Source organism: Oncorhynchus clarkii, chromosome 18 (assembly GCF_045791955.1).
Source record: "Oncorhynchus clarkii lewisi isolate Uvic-CL-2024 chromosome 18, UVic_Ocla_1.0, whole genome shotgun sequence".
NCBI lineage: Eukaryota > Metazoa > Chordata > Actinopteri > Salmoniformes > Salmonidae > Oncorhynchus > Oncorhynchus clarkii.
The window spans coordinates 39019863-39039164 of record NC_092164.1 but is presented as its reverse complement, the minus strand read 5'-3'; the positions used below and the strand labels follow the sequence as shown (position 1 = coordinate 39039164).

General features: G+C 43.4%; 1 protein-coding gene across 9 annotated transcripts; it reads right to left on the bottom strand.

Moving 5' to 3' along the window:
- Positions 1-207: 207 nt before the first annotated feature.
- LOC139373451 (bromodomain-containing protein 2-like) lies at positions 208-12612 on the bottom strand. Of its 9 annotated transcripts, none has more exons than XR_011627575.1 (13): positions 12295-12612; positions 7295-7601; positions 6838-6975; positions 6364-6511; positions 5780-5970; positions 5054-5533; positions 4648-4776; positions 4313-4516; positions 3664-3932; positions 3178-3503; positions 2812-2937; positions 1469-1678; positions 208-1195 (listed from the first exon to the last, which is right to left on the bottom strand). XR_011627575.1 is itself a non-coding variant. In XM_071113947.1 (12 exons), the coding sequence occupies exons 1-12, from the start codon at positions 10598-10600 to the stop codon at positions 1557-1559; spliced, it is 2514 nt and encodes an 837-aa protein (XP_070970048.1). In that variant the 5' UTR covers positions 10601-10833; the 3' UTR covers positions 1348-1556. The 9 variants fall into 9 exon arrangements, 6 of the variants coding, with proteins under 6 accessions (XP_070970048.1, XP_070970052.1, XP_070970051.1 ...); XR_011627576.1 differs by having other exon boundaries at positions 1469-1675; positions 12295-12598; XR_011627574.1 differs by lacking the exon at positions 12295-12612 and adding an exon at positions 10569-10833 and having other exon boundaries at positions 1469-1675.
- Between the last annotated feature and the right edge of the window lie 6690 nt (positions 12613-19302).

Genomic DNA, 19302 nt, shown 5'->3' with positions numbered 1-19302 from the left:
AACCACCCCACTGAACCCTACTAAGATACCATCTAGAAAAATATTTTTTTTCCACAGATAAAATGAAGTCTCAAAATATAGTCATTGTTGTGCATTACTCATGCAAGTTATAATGTCTTTGCAAGAGAGATGTGACCCTTTCAGGAGTCTGTAGACTTGACACATCTTGGACAAATCCAATTGACAGAGAACAAAACAAGGGAAGAATCTGTTTGCGTGTGGGCAATGCTGAGATGTCCTCACAATTTATTTGCAGATTGGTCACAAGATAGAAACAGGTCATTTATTACAGAGTGAAACGTAGGAAAAAGTTAGCTCACTTAAACCATGTGTACCATGGACACCCCTCTCAGGCTGTTGAAGTACATGCGTATGTTGCAGTGTTGATGCTCTTCAGTTTCTTCATGTATACTGAACCAAGGTGCTTTACAACACAGAATGACTTCAAACGCCTGCATCAACAAGATGAGAAACTAAGCAGGGATGCGTTTACTGTGCGAGGCCGTGCCCCTCTCTCTCACACACACGCGCTTTACCTTCTAACTCCTTGTCACAAAACAACTAAACGAAAAACAGCCTGTCCACACCTTTACTTTCTCCCCACATTTGGGGATTCCTTAAAATTCTTCTTTACAAAAGAAAAATAGATATTTATATATTCGTACATAGTATATACACAAAGCGTGGAGAGAAAGACATAGTCCAGAACTCTGGGATCATCTCGTACTATCTATCCTCCTCGCTTTCTAGAGCTTGTAGAGATCCTGCCATCTTTCTAGAGCCAGTAGAGATCCTGCCATCTTGAGATCCTGCCATCTTTCTAGAACCAGTAGAGATCCTTCCATCTTTCTAGAGCCAGTAGATCCTGCCATCTTTCTAGAGTCAGTAGGGATCCTGCCATCTTGAGATCGTGCCATCTTTCAAGAGCCAGTAGAGATCCTGCCATCTTTCTAGAGCCAGTAGAGATCCTGCCATCTTTCTCTAGAGCCAGTAGAGATCCTGCCATCTTTCTAGAGCCAGTAGAGATCCTGCCATCTTGAGATCCTGCCATCTTTCTAGAACCAGTAGAGATCCTGCCATCTTTCTAGAGCCAGTAGAGATCCTGCCATCTTGAGATCCTGCCATCTTTCTAGAGCCAGTAGTGATCCTGCCTTCTTTCTAGAGCCAGTAGGGATCCTGCCATCGGCTCTTTAACCTATGAGACAATGCATCATCTATGTCAACCCTCTAGGTTTCTAGAGCAATGAAAAAACCCAGTCTCTCTCCATCCACTCTTTCTGTTGGGACTGGATTCTCTCAACACATCCCCTGCCATCGGCTCTTTAACCTATGAGACAATGCATCATCTATGTCAACCCTCTAGGTTTCTAGAGCAATGAAAAAACCCAGTCTCTCTCCATCCACTCTTTCTGTTGGGACTGGATTCTTTTCTTTTCTGGATCTTTTTTAATTCCGGGTCAGTTCTGACTATAGTCTGACCCGCCTGCAGCTCTGTTGGCAGTCCTGCTCTGTCCTGTCTGGGGTTTGTGGGCTCAATGCCCATCCCTCTGGAGCTTTCAGTCCGAGTCACTGGTGTCAGAGGAGGACGAGGAAGAAGATGAGGAAGAGTCTGAGCTGGAGCTGCTGGCGCTGAGGCGAGACGCTACGGCGTGGGGCTCCACTGCACTGGGCTTCTCTGCTGAGAGAGAGAGAGACCGATAGACACAAGGTCAAATACTTGGAATATAATGTTGAGAAGACAACCCACACATTTTGCAAAGACCTGAGCTGATCTCTTTCATGAAGTACTATGAAGGTGGATAGGGCCATACATTAGAGAAAATGTATTTTAAATACATTTTGGCCTGTAGTTCCACATCTCTGTGAATGCTCAGAAAGTATACTGAACAAAAATATGAAATGCAACAATTTCAAAGATTTTAGAGATAAAGTTCACATAAGGAAATCGGCAATTTAAATGAATTCATTAGGCCCTAATCTATGGATTTCATGACTTATATAGATAGATATGCATCTGTTGGTCAGATACCTTCAAAAACAAATCTGAAAACGGGACAATATCTGGTGTGACCACCATTTGCCTCATGCAGTGAGACATCTCCTTCACATAGAGTTGATCAGGCTGTTGCCTGTGGCCTGTTGTCCCACTTCTCTTCAATTACTATGTGTTGTTGCTGGATATTGGTGGGAAATGGATCATGCTGTCATACACGTTGATCCAGAGCATCCCAAACATGTCTGGTGACTATGTAGGCCATGGAAGAACTAGGACATTTTCAGCTTCCGGGAATTGTGTACAGATTCTTACAACAAGGAGCCGTGCATTATCATGCTGAAACATGGGGTGATGAATGGCATGACAATGGGCCTTAGGATCTCGTCTCGGTATCTCTGCGCATTTTAATTCTCTCCGATAAAATGCAATTGTGTTCGTTGTCAGCTTATGCCTGTCCATACCCTAATCTAAACTTGAGACATCTGTGGCATTGTGTTGTGTGACAAACTGCACATTTTAGAGTGGCATTTTATTGCCCCCAGCACAAGGTGCACCTGTGTAATGATCATGCTGTTAAAACAGCTTCTTGTTACACCACACCTGTCAGGTGGGTGGATTATCTTGGCAAAGGAGAAATCCTCACTAACGGGAATGTAAACAAAATGTGAGATAAATAAGCTTTTTCTGCTCATGGAACAGTTCTGGGATCTTTTATTTCAGCTGAAGAAACATGGGACCAACACTTTTGTTCAGGGTAGTTGTCATGTCTGCTGTGTCTATTCTTTGGGCACTGATGCAGATTTATTCCGACTCACCTTTGGTTTTCTGAGGCTTCTTGCCAGAGTTGAGCTGCCCGCTGACATCCAGCAACCTCTGCTCTAGTTCCAACTGCTTCTCCAGAGCCAACTCCTCCCGGGACTTCCCTGCTCCACCTTTCTTCCCTACAAACAGAGAGGAGACCAGGGGGTTAGATGATGCAATGTCTGCATCCACCAACCGATCCAAATAAACAGAGACTAAGTGACTATAATGCTACCTAGTGAAACCCTTGAAATTTGTATGACATTTGCGTGAAATTGTGACAGAAAAGCCCTATGGTTAGCGCCCATCAGGGACACTTAACAGGGACCAGAGAACATTGGAGGGGGGGGGGGGGGGGCTACACACGAAAGCTCCCTCACCATAGGGCTTGCGAGGCTTCTTGCGGAGGCAGGTCATGACGTAACGTTCCAGCTCGCGCAGCGTGGACGGCTTGAGCGTCTCAAAGTCGATCTCGATCTCCTCTGGGTTGGTATCGCGCAGCGAAGGCTCGCGTGCCTGGATGATGTGAACCACGCGGCCCAGCTTCTCCCCGGGCAGCTTGTTGATGTCCAGGCTGAGCTGGCGCTTCTCGTCGTAGCTCATGGGCGACACCTCGTCCTCCTCCTCGGAGTCGTAGTGGGGGAGCATGGCGGCAGCGCTCATCTGGTGCATGCTGAGCGTCACTGCCTGAGACTTCTTGGAGGACCTGAGCGTGAGAGAGTGATTTAATGATTCAATCCTGAAGGTGAACATTTTTGCTTTTGTCAGGAATAGATTTTGGGAATGGTTATAGTACGGAGTAAATAAATCATATCATGACAGAGATGTTAAAATCAATAGACCGCTTGCCAGTTGAGGGAACTCACTTGCTCTTGTTGCTCTTCTTGCCAGTGCTCCTCTTGCCCTGTGTGGAGCCCCCTTTGCTGCTCTTGGGTGTCTTCGACATCTTCGGCATCTTGGTGACCTTGGGCATTTTAGCCGGCCGGATGGGTATATCCTCTTCGACTGGTACCCGGCTTCCCCGATGCTTCTCGGGCTTCTTCTTCTTCTTCTTGTCCTTCTTCTCTCTCTTCCTCTTAGGCTTGACGATGGGGCCCTGGGAGAGTGCTGCCAGTTGCTCATGAACTGCTTTCAGCTGATGGGACCATGGAGAGGACACGGTCAGTGACTGTTGTGGAAAACACTTCCAGCTCAGGTTTACATAAATACTTTTGTATTTAAAAAAATGTAAATATATATATATATATTCTGTGCATCTTTTTTTTTTTTATTACCTGCACTTTCTTGATTTTTCTGACAACTACATTATTGAAGAAAAATGTATTACTACAACAGATATGTGGTTGTCTCATCTAGCTGGTTTAAGATGACAGCACTAAGAGTAAGTCACTCTGGATAAGAGCGCCTGCTAAATGACTAAAATTTTGTGATGTAACGTGGTCTGAATGTTGATGTGTGTGTGTGGTGTGGTGTTGCGGTGGGCGCAGGGCCGGGTCAGTCTACCTGTGTACACACCTGTTCCTGCAGCTCGGCCAGGCGGTGTGCTCGCTCCTCCTCGCTGTCCGAGCTGGGGCTGCTGTCGCTCTCGCTCTCGCTGCTGGGGTCGCTCTCAGACGAGGACGAGGAGGAAGAGGAAGAAGATGAGGAGCGCCCACCCATGGAAGCGGGAGGGGCCGCAGGCTCGTCGGGCATCTTGGCAAAGCAGAACTCAAAGACGTCCTGGAGAGAAAGAGAGGAAGGCATCAGATCAGTGCACTCAGATGTACCAGCCTACTGCTCAAAGGCATTAAAAAAAAAAATCAGCCAAGAAAAGACACATCTCCGTGCTTAAAATGTGTTTTGACCCGTACCTGTAGTTTGCGTGCCATGGCTACCACGTCATGGTCTGGAGGGTTGTACTTGTAGCAGTTAGAGTACATTATCCTCACGTCGCCGGCAAACTGCTGGGCGTCCCGGTACTCTCGACTGTCCATTTTCCTCTGCAGAGGGAGATGGGAGGAGGTTAACGTCACAGAATGACTGACAGTCTACCTTCATGGTGCTTGATGCAGATGTGTGGCGGAGCACAGGGGGCTGCTGAGGGGAGGACGGCTCATAGTCATGGTCAGAACAGAGCAAATGGAACAGGAATCAAACACCTGGAAACCACGTTTGATGTATTTGATACCGTTCCCCTAATGCCGCTCCAGACATTACCACCAGCCCCGCCCTCCCCAATAAGGTGCCAGCGACCTCCTGTGGTGGCGAGGCATGTACCTTGATGGTGCTGAGGTCCATGGGCTGCTTGATGATGTCGTGGTAGTCGTGTAGGCCCAGCATGGAGGCGTCCACTGGTTTGTAGAAAGGCCAGGCGTACGCCGCGTGTTTCTTGGACAGCAGCTCTTTGAGAATCCCGTTGCAGTACCGGAGCTGCTGGCCCAGTTTGCCGCGCCGCACCGGCTGGAGCTGCACAGAATCCGGCAGGTCCTTTTTCGGCGGCTTGATAGGGCGCCCGCTGACTCCCCGCCTCCCTGCAGGTGCTTTGGCGCCCGCCGTGCCTCTGCCGCGGCCCATACCAATACCCATCCCTATGCCCATGCCGAGCCCCAGGCCATGGCCTACCCCCAGCGAGGTGAGTGTCAACGGGGAGTCGGGCCCGCCGGCCATGCCCATGCCAATCCCGCCAACGCCCACGGTGATGGGCATGGCCATGGTGGTGGGGGTGGTGGTGTCTGCTTTCCGCTTCACTCCCTTTTTCTGTTGGGAGACAGAGAGACAGGGGCTCTTGTCATTGGCTGAAAGCTTACCATTCCGGATAACAGAACAAGAAAATAACAAGAAAAAAAGAAACCACAGACAAAAAGAAAAGACGATGTCAGATGATGTCGCCAATTTCCGGCTAACATTGTTGCAGTAGGTACTCTAAAGTAGCACAAACGGTTGCATGGCCATCAGGTAAATTGTATAACAACTTTGTAGTTTAGGGGTAAGTGAACACTGCACCTTGGCTGTGGGCTGTGTGGGGGGTAAGCTTAGCATAGCAGGAGTACTGTGGAGGGTGAGAGGTAGGCTCTTGGCCAGGAGCGTCTGTGGGGGGGTGGAGAGCAGCGACTCTGGGGTGTCCGGCGTGGGGGGGGAGTACGCGGACTGGGACACTGCCGGGACCTGGTGAGCAGTCGTCACTCCTCCTGGTACTGAGGCAAATGAAGAGGGGGAAAAAGTGGTTACGAGTGGGAGTTTACACATATTAATGTGGTCCTGTGTCGCCGAGTTGGTAAAACCTGGCGCTTGTAACATCAAGGGTTGAGGGTTTGACTCCCGATGGAGCCGCCCATAAGAAAAATGTATGCATCACTAGGTCGCTTTAGAATTTTTTTAAAAACATCTGCTAAATGGCATATTATATGATATATAGATTGATATCTAGATAGATATACACGTAGATATTATTCATATTCACATTATCTGACAGAAGGAGTCAATATCAAACACATTTCCCCAAAATAACCACACACAAAAATAATCACTCTCAAACACATTCATTAACCACACACAAACAGTCACACAACCCCCCCACTGGTGCTCACCTGTGGCCCTGCGTCCTCTGCCTGGCTTGCCCGGTTTTCCCCGTGGTGGAGGAGGGGGCAGTTCTATCTCCTCCTGGGGCATCTGGGCAACCTTCTGAAGGAAAGCTTTCTCCAGGGACTGGGCCATCAGAACAATATCATCTGTTGGCTGGGAGACAGTCACCATGGAAAAGTGTTACCCGGCTGGAGATGACATGTAGGGCACATCACTTCTCAAAATAGGATGTGAGATCAGCGTCATCTCTGTCAGATAGGTGATATCTTTAGACAAGTTTATAAGACTGGGTTTATTAACCGTAGCTCTGACAGTTTCCAGAGACGTCAAATATAAATAGATAATACGATGTTGAGCTTTTTAAACTCAAATGGCGTTTTGACTCCCCCTAGTGTCCAGCCAGTAGCCGCTGTTGGTCAATGGCTCATTTATGACAGTGAAAATGTTAACTGTGGTTACAGCATTTGTCTCACACACACCTTATTGTAGATGTAGCAGTTGGTGAACATGGTGTTGAAGTCCTGCATGCACTCGCTGGCGCTGCGGTAGTAGTTGCTCTCCAGGCGCCGCTTGATGGTCCCCATGTCCATGGGCTGTTTGATGATCTTGTGATAGTCCTGAGGCAGAGAGGAGCACGTTTACTTAACGCTGCCCTGCTAATAATACATATACGGAGCTCTCCACGCCTATTCAGCGCTGTATTGTCTGTAAGCTTGGAAGAAAGGCGTTTAGAAAACTTTTGAAAAGTTCCCAACCTAACATAAGAATATTCTCAATACCTTAGTTCTATTTAGGTCTGAAAACTGAGACATCCTAATATGCATATAGGATTAAATGATTTGAATATCTATCGAGAAATATCCGATGTCCGTCTGAGTTTGGCAAAGGTACAATGTGACTGGGCTCTCTGGAACAGTGGCTTGCAGGGACACTCACAGGCAGGCTGAGCTTGGAGGCGTCCACAGGCTCATGGAAGGGCCATGCGAAGTGGTGCCTCCACAGGTACTTCATCATGGCTCTCTGGAGGAACTGCAGCTGGTTGGTGGCGCGGCCCTGCCGGTTCGTGTCGTACACTAGGGGCCGTGGTGACCCAGAGGGGGGAGCTTGCCCGTGGGGGAGCAACGGCGGGCCCTCGAATCCCTCGAACAGCAGTGACGGTTTCCGGATGCGCTTTCCGGGGCCCGGCGGGCCCTGCTCCATCGCCATGACGCCATGCAGGCCTACGTCGACCCCGCCCAGGGAGCTGTTGACGGAAACGGAGGAGGGAATAAGCATAGAGCAACGGTGCAGGTGGAGAAAGGAGACGGTATTGGATGACGCAGCAGCCCTCATTGAACAAGCCTTCTACTTAGGTAGCCCACTCAAAGTCTTAAATGACAACAGGTTAGCATAAAATATCCAGTCAATAGTGACTAATGCCCCCTCTCACCATGATTCCGTTTCAATTGAGCTTTGAGTCACAACTGCCTCATTGGCATTGACAGAAATTAGAGGATTAGCCAGACTACCAGTACTGTGACAGACTGTAGAAAATATTATATATATGGGTGTGGTTTCAGGAGTTCTTGGACAGCTGGCCTCAGGCAGGCATTTGTGAGGTTCACCAAGTAGCCAAAAAGCTTACGCAATACACCATGACAAGGATGCACGGGTATATTTAGCTTTGAGCAGTTTGCATTGTTACACCACGAACCCTTTGACTGTTGAAACCTTTCTGTTGGCTGTGGTTTAATGCCCCTGGCTGATAATATCTGTGGGTTGGAAGTAGTCTCAATATCTGTTGAAACTGTGATAAGAGCCCGGCTGGACATACACAGCAACAGTTATACTCATACCAAACATAAAGTGACACGTTACATACAAGCAGCCTGTTAAATGAAACGGTGGATTTAATGGAATGCAGTGACCATTATACTGGTGATATGATCACATTGTCCTGCCATTAAACACCCAGAGGCTTAGAGGGGAGCAATGATATAGAAATGGGGGAAGACAACACCTCCATGCTTGTAACTGCCCATTTCTCAACTCCCTGGCAACAAAGCTAAGACTCCATTCCATTGGCTGGAAGGTTATAAAACATGGTAACTAGAACCTACACCCCCCCCCCCCCCAACAAAGTAGAAGTCCAAGTCCAGAGTCAATTGTGGTTTGTGCATCCAGCATTGTGATACAGATACAACACGTGTTTTAACAGGAATCATAAATGGAAGGGCTCAAGAGTGCGGTGATCAAGTCATTCAGAGCACAGGTGACCCTACCTAACCCTGTTCAAATGCACCATTGACAAAATTGAGCTGATTTAGTTACATACACTGTAACTGAATGAGTTTATATAGACTAGTAAAACTGTGCAAAAAGCTTGTATTCATGTTCCATTCCTTGTGAACATTAACTGTGTGTATTGGAAAGGTGCACTGTTAGTTGCCACTTATGGACAAATAATCTAGGTCTCTTCGTAATTGCTACCAGGAATTAACTTTCTCTATAGGGACAATCTAAAATAATATGGAAAAGTTGCCGGTGATGCAACTGGGTGACATGTCTTGTGCTTGCATAAGATAGGGAACAGGGCCTGGTCCTCCGAAGACAGGAAAGCAGGGGTTAAATGTTTAAGATCAATCCCCACTACTCAAATTCTCAAGATCAAAGAGGCCATTACCAACCATTCTATACTGTAGGCTGTGTCTACATGTCCCCTTCAATCAGACTAGATCAGTAGAGTTGCATCTTCCTCATAAGTGAACATCATAGGAGACTACCCGACCAGAATTTTATATTCACCTGTAACTTACCTTGACACAAACAAATAACTGATGCAAACCGTGCCCATTACGTAACCTACGTGGAAGCCACGCTGTAGTGACTCGCTCCGTTACCAACTCTACAAAATGAAGACTGCTTTTCTTCAAGAAACTCTGAAACATGGGTTTTGTAGCCTATGCTGGCCATGACAATCCAAGTCACAGATATTCCTTCTACTTGTAGCTTAATATCAGCTGGTATTCAAATGATACAAGTTGGAAAACACATTTTACATTTAGTGTACTTTATTATAAAAGTAAAAAACGTTAAAATACATAAAACACTTACATCACTGACACTTGTCAGCAACACAAACATCAACACGAGCTACATTTCCTTTAAAAATAAATGTTTGGGAAAGGGAAGACCGTACTAATCACAGAACATTATCCAATTTACATTTTACCCTAAGGGTTACAAAAAAAGTAGATGTCTTAATATTTTCCAGGTTTGGTGAGTGGAAAGGTAGTGAGTAGATTGTGAGGCCACTGCAAGGACATGATGGGTAACTATTCCCATCCAACAGTTAGATACTTGACTTGCACATGCTGATAAAATAAACAAACATTGCAATGACCCGGCGTTAGGCTGAAATTATATGACGGCTAAATGATCAGCACTATCCATAACCGTAATGCAGCCATGACATGTAACGTTTACCACCCTGTTTGCCAAATATATCCCTCCCAATCCAAATACAGGAGAACGAGACTCGCCAAATACTTCAATCCAGTAGTTGGGCTATACTATATACTTATATCCATTAGTTTGCCAACTTCGAGTTAACGGAAATAGCTAACTAACAAAGTAGACCTTCCGACGAGCATTGACCGTCTGCTAGTTAGAAGCCTAGCCATAAATTAGCTAACTAACTTAACTGACCCAGCAAACGTATCCCATGGTAGCCAGTTACCGAGCAATATACCCACCAAACAATCACAATGTGAAAGAACTTCGCTTAACATTCACCCAGCCATTAACCACGAAGAGAAAATCAAAAGAAAGACAGTTATGCTCGTGTAAATCCAGTTTAGCGATATCACCAACTAACGTTAGTTCGCTTGTTATCATGCCAGATGGGCTAGGCAATCCTACTACCGCAAGGACTAGCTACCCGAGACGCTGGGAAGATGGCGTCGGTGCAGTACGATTTAAACGACAGGCGTCCCAAATATTTATTGTCCTATTTTGCAGATTGACGAGTGGTCACATCCTGATAATTGTCCAATATTGTTTTTTGTTGCAAAATTATACAAACGCTCTATACCGACTGAGAAGTATTGGTTTAACACGTTCGGTGAACATGTCGGTAATCAGAAAGCATCTGTTTATAAGTGAATAATATTCCTAATGCAACAATATGCTTTCAGATCGCAAACCTAAATTCAATTAGTCCGATCGGTACCTGTCATGGGGCGGGTTTATGGCCGTCTCCATCGCGATGGATCCGGATTCTGTTTAAATACCAATATTCAAGTTCCTGTTTTGCCCGTCCTTTCCTCCAGGCCCCACCGAATCCAACTGATCACTGCTTCAGCGAAATGGCATCTCGCGTCTATGCCCGACAATTTATAGACCAACCACGCATTCTATTGGACACGGAATGTAGGACTACGCCCTATGATTTTCTATTCGCAGTTGAACATGTCATCCAGAGTAACCACACCTCCAAACACCATTTGTTTTCCTATATGCTTCCCATCCAACCTATTCGCATATTGTTATTATCAATCAAACTACATTCGCAATATTACTGGCTAGACCTCCCAGCACTCAAAATGTGTACTTTGATTGGTTATTTTACGTAGTCTATTACGAAAATGCGACATCCAACAACCCGCCCTTTCGCTTATCAAATTACATTACGTCAGCGTGGGCAAAGCAACGATAATGATTGGCCGCTGAAACTCCAGCGCGAACTTCCAGAGAAAACAGAAAGCAAGTCATTGGTTAGCGAGTTCACTGACACGTATCTATCAGATGCTAAACGTAGGCCGAGCGCTTAAAAACACATTTCTTTCCGAGTGGCCGCATTTTGGTTGTGTTGACGGAGCGCCATCTTAAAGTGCACACGAGCTTGACTGTGCATACATGAGATGGTGTCACAAAGTGTACAAGTAATACCACAGCCTGCGTTGGATCAAAAGGGCGATGATCATAACGCCTAGTTTCAAACCACGTGCTGTCTGACCTAACTACATATTTTACCAGAATAGTTATTTCTGACAACTACAAGAAAGGCTACCATTATCCGAGGCCTACTAATGTCAGAACTCAACCAAGGCCTGACATACTATTAATAGCACAACATTTGATGGACACAATAGCTTAACTCACACTGAAGCCGAGATTTTAAATGTCTTAGGGAGGATAAAGCAAATTAAGCTAAAGTGGCAAAGGAAATTACCCTCCATTGAATGACACAGCAATTCTCAACTCTTGCTGAAATAGTTATCCGATAAGAATTTCGGATATACACACAGCCACTTAACAATTACTATAAGAGGACCTTCTAGCAAAAGGTCGCATCTGTTAAGATTTTTAGAGAAAAGTTGCTCAACTTCAATAACACCCAAGTAGGCCGCATTCACGATTTGAACAGTTCAACTAAATCATAACTATAAACCTTACAAATCTTCAACATTAGCTGTCCAGAGAAAACCCTAACTAAACGTTAGTTATAGCTACATTTAATAGACAACTAAATCCCCAAACATTTCCTATCATACCAAGATACTCCTCATTCGACGAAGTCCACGTGCAACAAACTAGATTATACTGAATTATCAGCACAATGCCAACCTTCGACAAAAAGAAACTCGTAAAGGTAGTTTTAAATCTCTACAAAATGGTTCCCAAACGATAATACCCATCCCCCACACCAAGGTTACACGTTCTCTTCAATGTCACTCCACTAAATCCTCGCGATTTTCAATATATACGGACAAAGAGTATACATTTGAAAGCTTCTAAATACAACGAAACTTGAATTAAAACATACATTAATGTGTCTTAATCTTGAGTAAATACCTACAAAAAAAAGAGTTTGCTAATTGACTCCCAGTGTTACATAAAATTACACTATTAAAAATCTCAATTTGTAAATCCATTATGCAAAGTCAAAACTTTACTTCAAATTTCTCCTTGTCCTCCATCACGATACTTTTTTTTCAACACATTTCCCTCAAACATGTCGGACTTCTTCATCATTCTTTGGGTGGGGGAAGGGAAGTCATGTGATGAATAAGCTCATGGCAAAATGCTTGCCAAAAAGTTGTAGGCTACACACTCACTGCCACAGGGGAAAAAAATATATTGATATATCCAGAAATGGTCATCTTGCCGTTACAAATCATATTCTTTGTCCACATGTTGCTGTATAAAAGTTAATTCGACCATATTGTTGATAACTTGGCGAAATCCTGAACAAAGGGCACGCTTTCGGGTATCAAAGCGTTGCTCCAATTGGACAAACCCAAACCACGTGGTGCGTATTGGATTGATTGATTTCCTTGACAAAACTGCAGCAATCAATGCAAGCGGACAATATAAAATCCCAGCATCGACACGATCCTTATATTTGTTATAACTGCAGGTCTTCTCTTGACAAAGTTTATATTTTGGTTGCCAGCATAGTGGATTCCACTGCGACAGCAAAAGCAAGCTGCTGCGCATGCGTAGAATATGGGCGAGACAGTGGAAAGTGGGATATTGCCTCTATACAGAGTAGACACTGTTCTAAGGTCAGTTTTCCATTTGGAGAAGGCAGAGAAGTTTCGTTAGGACCTGGAGATGGTATCTGATTCTAGATCTGTGGTCACTCATGCAACTTCTACCTTCAGCTATTATGAAGATTATTATCAGAAGAATAGTATTTGTAATGTATTGAAAATGTAAAATAAAATGTTTGAAAGAAGGAAAAGTAGAATTAAAGTAACAGTAGGCTAAACATCAGGTAATTTGGGAAAATGATTGCGGATAGTTGTGCAATGATCATATAGTATACTGGGAATTTATTTAATCTACAAACTACAAAGAAATGTTCATTATTATCTTGCCGCAACCTCATGTCTATAGCATATCAGGTCAGTAGGCCTATGCACCACACACTGACATATTTGGGGGATATTATGGCCAACTTGAGGTGGCCATCGCTGTGTAGTTAATGATCTAATCAGGCTTCCAACAGAGAACAAGCTGTCCTTTGTGCTTTCTAAGGACCTGACAAATGGATAGGCCTTGCTGCTGAAGTTGTATGCTCACACCCCACCCTCAGTTCACAGCGCTCACTCAAGAGGAAGACGTCTCTGAGTCACCAAAGCATTCGGTGGATGAGCCCTGTTACATGATGATTTGGCCAGCAGGGGAAGTGGTTGCTAGGAAAGCTCTCTCCACCACGACTGGAGAGCCATCCTTGGCAACATCCCCCTTGACAACTGACAACGCAATCAGAGTGGTGTGGAAATACAAGGGAAGGTACAATATGGCTCGCCAGTTCATGGCTATGGAAAATGATTTTCTAATTTGCATTTGTTGAGCAAGACATTCTATGTATACCATGAACAATTAGCATTATGGCATAAAATGTTATGACTTGATTGAATACCTAATAAAACTTGGGATAGGCCTTCTAACTCTATTTATTTGGTCCCTCAGCTCCCTTGCATTAACTGACTGTTTGTGGCTGTGTATAATAAAATAGCTGGAATGGAAATATTTGGCCTACTGTCAATGTACCAATGTTTTTACTACTCCACACCTACTGTAATTTGAAGTGCTCTATGTTCATCAGGGAAGCTCATCAGGCAGAAGCGCCTCTAGAATAGCAGACCCAGAGTGGCCAAGGGAGGTAATAGGTGGGAATAAGGAGGACCCATGATTGTACAAAAACAATGTCTTGCAGATGCAGGATTTCAGGAAACTTGGCTTGTCTCGAAAACAGTTGTCCATAGCACCAACATTCAGGATGCGAAAACTCACAACAATTACGGATGAGGGTGAGTCTAAAGACCAGCCTCTCAATAGGGTCCCTACTGTAGCTAAGACTAGGCCTAAATGTTAAACAGCATAACCCCTTTTGCAGCTCTAAACAGAGCCTAACTATCTCCTTACTGGGACTAAAGAGAGTATACCAGGACAGCTGATATCAACTGCCTGTACTTCAGAGGCCGGTGGGAGGAGCTATGAGAGGACAGGCTCATTGTAATGGCTGGATTGGAATTAATGGAGCGGAGTCAACTGTGTGGTTTCCATATGTTTTATACCGTTCCATTAATTCCATTCCAGCCATTACAATTAGCCCATCCTCCTATAGCTCCTCCCACCAGCCTCCTCTGCTGTACATACAGGATGCAACAAACACATTGCTGTGGAGCACATTGTAAAATTATATTCAACCTTGAGCTGAGAGAAAAGGACAGGGTTCATCCCTTTGCTCCTCAACCCTGCCCACACGTATTAACCAATCAGAATGAGCATTTGATTACAATAACTTCAATGTATTAATTAGACCAGGTAACACTGTGGAAAACATGATTTAAGTTAATTGCATTCATTAGTTTAAATTGCCATATTTAGTCATACTTCAGTTTAAAAAGACAGAGCTACAGTACATCAAATAGAACATAACTCATGGGTGAACTACACGCTAATTATGTAACTCACCACACCTAGCTTCCACCTGCGCAACCAACTCGGTAGCAAACAATTAACATCAGGAACACCTAAACGTGTAGATAGTGCACTTTGTCCAAACCACACATCCACACACATTTTTAGGTAATATTGAAATAAATTTTAAAGACCCTTTAAAATGGTGATTAAGCCAGTCTAAGGCTGCCTCATCACAGAGACCCTAAGCGACCTCACAGGCAAAACTATTTAGATAACTGGCGAGACTACCTTACCTAGCAATCTAAAAAATGTTAGCTGACATGGGCTAATTGAGTGACTGCCAATGACTGACATAATAAGTGGAACATTTCGAAATTGCAACTTGTGTATTCTAATTTCTAACTTTTAACAGTAAACTGAGACTGAATTCCTAAATATTTTTTTTACTTGGTGGGCCAAACCAAACACCTGCAGGCCCCAGTTTGATCGACCCTGCTCTATGTGTTGTTTTGACAACCCTGTATTTAAAACAGGGTTCTGTCCTAATGCCAGCACAAATAGTGTGCCTGTCAAATTGAAAAGCCTTGCAGATTAAACCTACTCTTAAAAAGCATGCCCAATGGAGAATATCTATTGAAAGTGATTTTAAGTACGGAAATAGACTTAACCTGGATCCTCAAAACCAGCCATGTGTCTGAAATATTGGCTCAAACTCTAATTCTAATTTAGAACTGATTGATACTCAAATTACATTAAATATATGTAGTGCTGCACGGTTTGTACCAATGTGTCCAGGCTTCTAAAACAGCTGTGTAATTATGCATTCATGCTCTCAAAAGGAAGGCAGCATCTAAGAATGATGATTAGCATCGGAATAGAAGTGGGTGCTTCCCTCAGAAGGTTACTCCAAGGACGAGAACACTCAGGCTTTGGGGTGTTCAAATCAAATCAAATTTTATTTGTCAAATCAAATCAAATCTGGAACAGACATAGTTCACTAAAGCTTTTTCAAAAAGCTTTTTCAAACTGTTTACAGTGTTGGAGTAGTGAACTACATCTAGTTCAACTAGTAATTTTAGTACAATTTGCAGTAGCTTGGTGGTGGTTGAACTAAAATCAAATCTTTGTAGTGTTTTCAGTAGTTAATTACTTTTTTTTTGTTGCCATGTAGCGGTGTAGCTAACTAGCTAACTATCCCTATGTTTTGCAGCATACTGTATGTCTCAGACACACAGGTATACAAAATAAGTGTAAGTTACCTGGTAATGTAGAAAAGCACCAATACGCTATTTTACTGGTTTCACTTGTACATCTTTTTTTCGAGGGGAGCTCAAGTTTTCCTTCAGGGACAGTTCAAGTTTGCTCGGATTTGATTTGATGTATTTGTTATTTGACCTTTATTTAACTAGACAAGTCAGTTAAGAACAAATTCTTACTTATAATGATGACCAACCAAAAGGCAAAAGGCGGGACCCTGCGGGACCGGGGCCTGAGATTAAAATAAATACATTTATGCAATTTAAATATAGGACAAAACACACATCACAACAAGAGAGACAGCACAACACTACATAAAGAGAGACCTAAGACAACAGCATAGCCAGGCAGCAACACATGACAACTCAGCATGGTAGCAACACAACATGACAACAACATGGTAGCAACACAACATGGTAGCAGCACAAAACATGGTACAAACATTACTGGGCACAGACAACGGCACAAAGGGCACGAAGGTAGAGACAACAATACATCACACAAAGCAGCCACAACTGAATGATGTCAGATCACTTGTGTGATTGAATCAGTGCACTGGTCTGGTCAATAAATTATTTCTTGGGTGGAACCTAATTGGTGATTATCAGGGTTGTTCTCACTATTTTATCCCCCATCTGCTAGCTGAAACCACAGGCAGAAAGATAGTACTTTCAACTGGATGGTTGACAAACAGGCTGGGAGGTGTGAATAGCTGGTATGCCATACCATTGTGTTGCCTTCCCTGTTTTTCGGCTCCACAGAATGAATTGAAACCAAGGGAGCAGCCTGTAAATGCACTGGTAAACAACCCTTAACGATTCTCATCTCATTCAACCATTGGGATTCAAGCGTTTCTACATGCATAGTAGAAAGAAAGTGGTTTTTTCATCGTGGATGTCTAGATTTAGTCAAAGTAGAAGTCTGAAGACTTTTCCGAGATGTTTTTTAAAACTATACCTATCAAACTGCTGTGTTTCTATACTTTCACAAAAGATAAGTAAGTTCTTTGCCCTATTTTGTTAACTGTTGTGAATCAACCGAAAAATCTGGTTCCCCTCTGAGGTACCAGTTCAGAGGGGAAGATACACTGAGATAGTGTTGATTCTAAACATCTTTCATTGTTGATTTGACCAGTACTTGCCAGACAGTACAACCTGAATCCAGGGCTAGACTTAACATAGTAAATGTAAATCCAGGGTAGTACAAATCTTACGTTTCATATGGCATGTATTCATTTGTGGATGTCCATCATCCTTTTCTATGATATGTTAGACATAATTCGAATGATATGTTACAGATTGCAATTCTTACAATATGTTACGAATTCCAATTTGTTGTGGCTGGCTTTAGCTAGGTGGCTAAAATTAGCTAGGGTTAGGATCAAGGTTGAGATTATGAGTTAGGTTAAAAGGTTAGGGGGAGGGTTGGCTAACATGCTAAGTAGTTGCAAAGTAGCTAAAAATGAGTATGTAGTTGCAAAGTGGCTAATTAGATATAATGCTAAAGTTGTCTATGATGAGATTAAAAAATGCAACCTTTGAGTTGCTAGAGGTTCGGGTTACTCGCCTACCTATCCTCCCCAACCAACCACTCTACTTTCTTATTGCCTTAACCTTCTGTCTTATGTAACCAAACCAAACTTAACATACTGTTAACATCATGCTAAATGGAGCGTTTCGGATTTCCATTTACTATGTTACGTCTGGTCTATGAGACCATGTGGGTTAGTCAAAATACAAAGAAGAGATGTCCCAAATGGACATATACAGCCTGGTTCATATACAGTCAATGAACTAAGCAGACCAGACCCTGCTGCTATCACGTTGGTGCCTATAGGAGAGCCACCCCCTTAAGCAGACCGGAATTGTGACAATTGTTTTCAATGGTAGTAAGACATCTTCATTTATCCACCATCCTTGCTAATACTTCTACTAGATTAATGATATACACAATGGTGTATATACCATGTTACCTTTGGTACCCTGTCCTGCAGTCACCATTTTTTAACCATTTTTATTTTACATGAACGGATCAATTTCAAGTCACTGTACTGCAGCGCCATCTAGAAACAATTATAATGACATGCTCCGTTAACACAGTGTTACAGTGTCATCTAGTGGTCATTATTAGCGTGCTGCATTCTGTATACCAAAAGGATACATGTCCCACCGGGGACAGACATCAGTTCGACGTTTAGTTTTTATTTGCATTTTGGTTGAGTTGTCAACTAACGTGAATTCCCATATGTTGATAACTTTTTGAAAACCCAATTAGTTTTCCACGTTGATTACATCAAATCCTATTTTATTTGTCACATGCGCCAAATACAACAATTCTTAACAAATGCTTACTTACAAGCCCTTAGTCAACAATGCAGTTTTAAGAAAAAAAGAGTTAAGATTTTTTTTTTTTACTAAATAAACTAAAGTAAACGATAAAATAACAATAACTAGGCTATATACTGCGGGTACCAGTACCAAGTCAATGTGTGGGTGTACAGGTTAGTTGACGTAATATGTACATGTACAGTGCCTTGCGAAAGTATTCGGCCCCCTTGAACTTTGCGACCTTTTGCCACATTTCAGGCTTCAAACATAAAGATATAAAACTGTATTTTTTTTGTGAAGAATCAACAACAAGTGGGACACAATCATGAAGTGGAACGACATTTATTGGATATTTCAAACTTTTTTAACAAATCAAAAACTGAAAAATTGGGCGTGCAAAATTATTCAGCCCCCTTAAGTTAATACTTTGTAGCGCCACCTTTTGCTGCGATTACAGCTGTAAGTCGCTTGGGGTATGTCTCTATCAGTTTTGCACATCGAGAGACTGAAATTCTTTCCCATTCCTCCTTGCAAAACAGCTCGAGCTCAGTGAGGTTGGATGGAGAGCATTTGTGAACAGCAATTTTCAGTTCTTTCCACAGATTCTCGATTGGATTCAGGTCTGGACTTTGACTTGGCCATTCTAACACCTGGATATGTTTATTTTTGAACCATTCCATTGTAGATTTTGCTTTATGTTTTGGATCATTGTCTTGTTGGAAGACAAATCTCCGTCCCAGTCTCAGGTCTTTTGCAGACTCCATCAGGTTTTCTTCCAGAATGGTCCTGTATTTGGCTCCATCCATCTTCCCATCAATTTTAACCATCTTCCCTGTCCCTGCTGAAGAAAAGCAGGCCCAAACCATGATGCTGCCACCACCATGTTTGACAGTGGGGATGGTGTGTTCAGCTGTGTTGCTTTTACGCCAAACATAACGTTTT

Excerpts from the sequence above, each read along its gene's own strand:
- LOC139373451 (XM_071113946.1), bottom strand. The coding sequence starts at position 10,600 with ATGGAGACGGCCATAAACCCGCCCCATGACAG. Across the intron at positions 5,971-6,363 it reads CAGAGGACGCAGGGCCACAG|TACCAGGAGGAGTGACGACT; the intron begins GTGAGCACCAGT and ends CATTTGCCTCAG. Across the intron at positions 1,679-2,811 it reads GAAGCCTCAGAAAACCAAAG|CAGAGAAGCCCAGTGCAGTG; the intron begins GTGAGTCGGAAT and ends TCTCTCTCTCAG.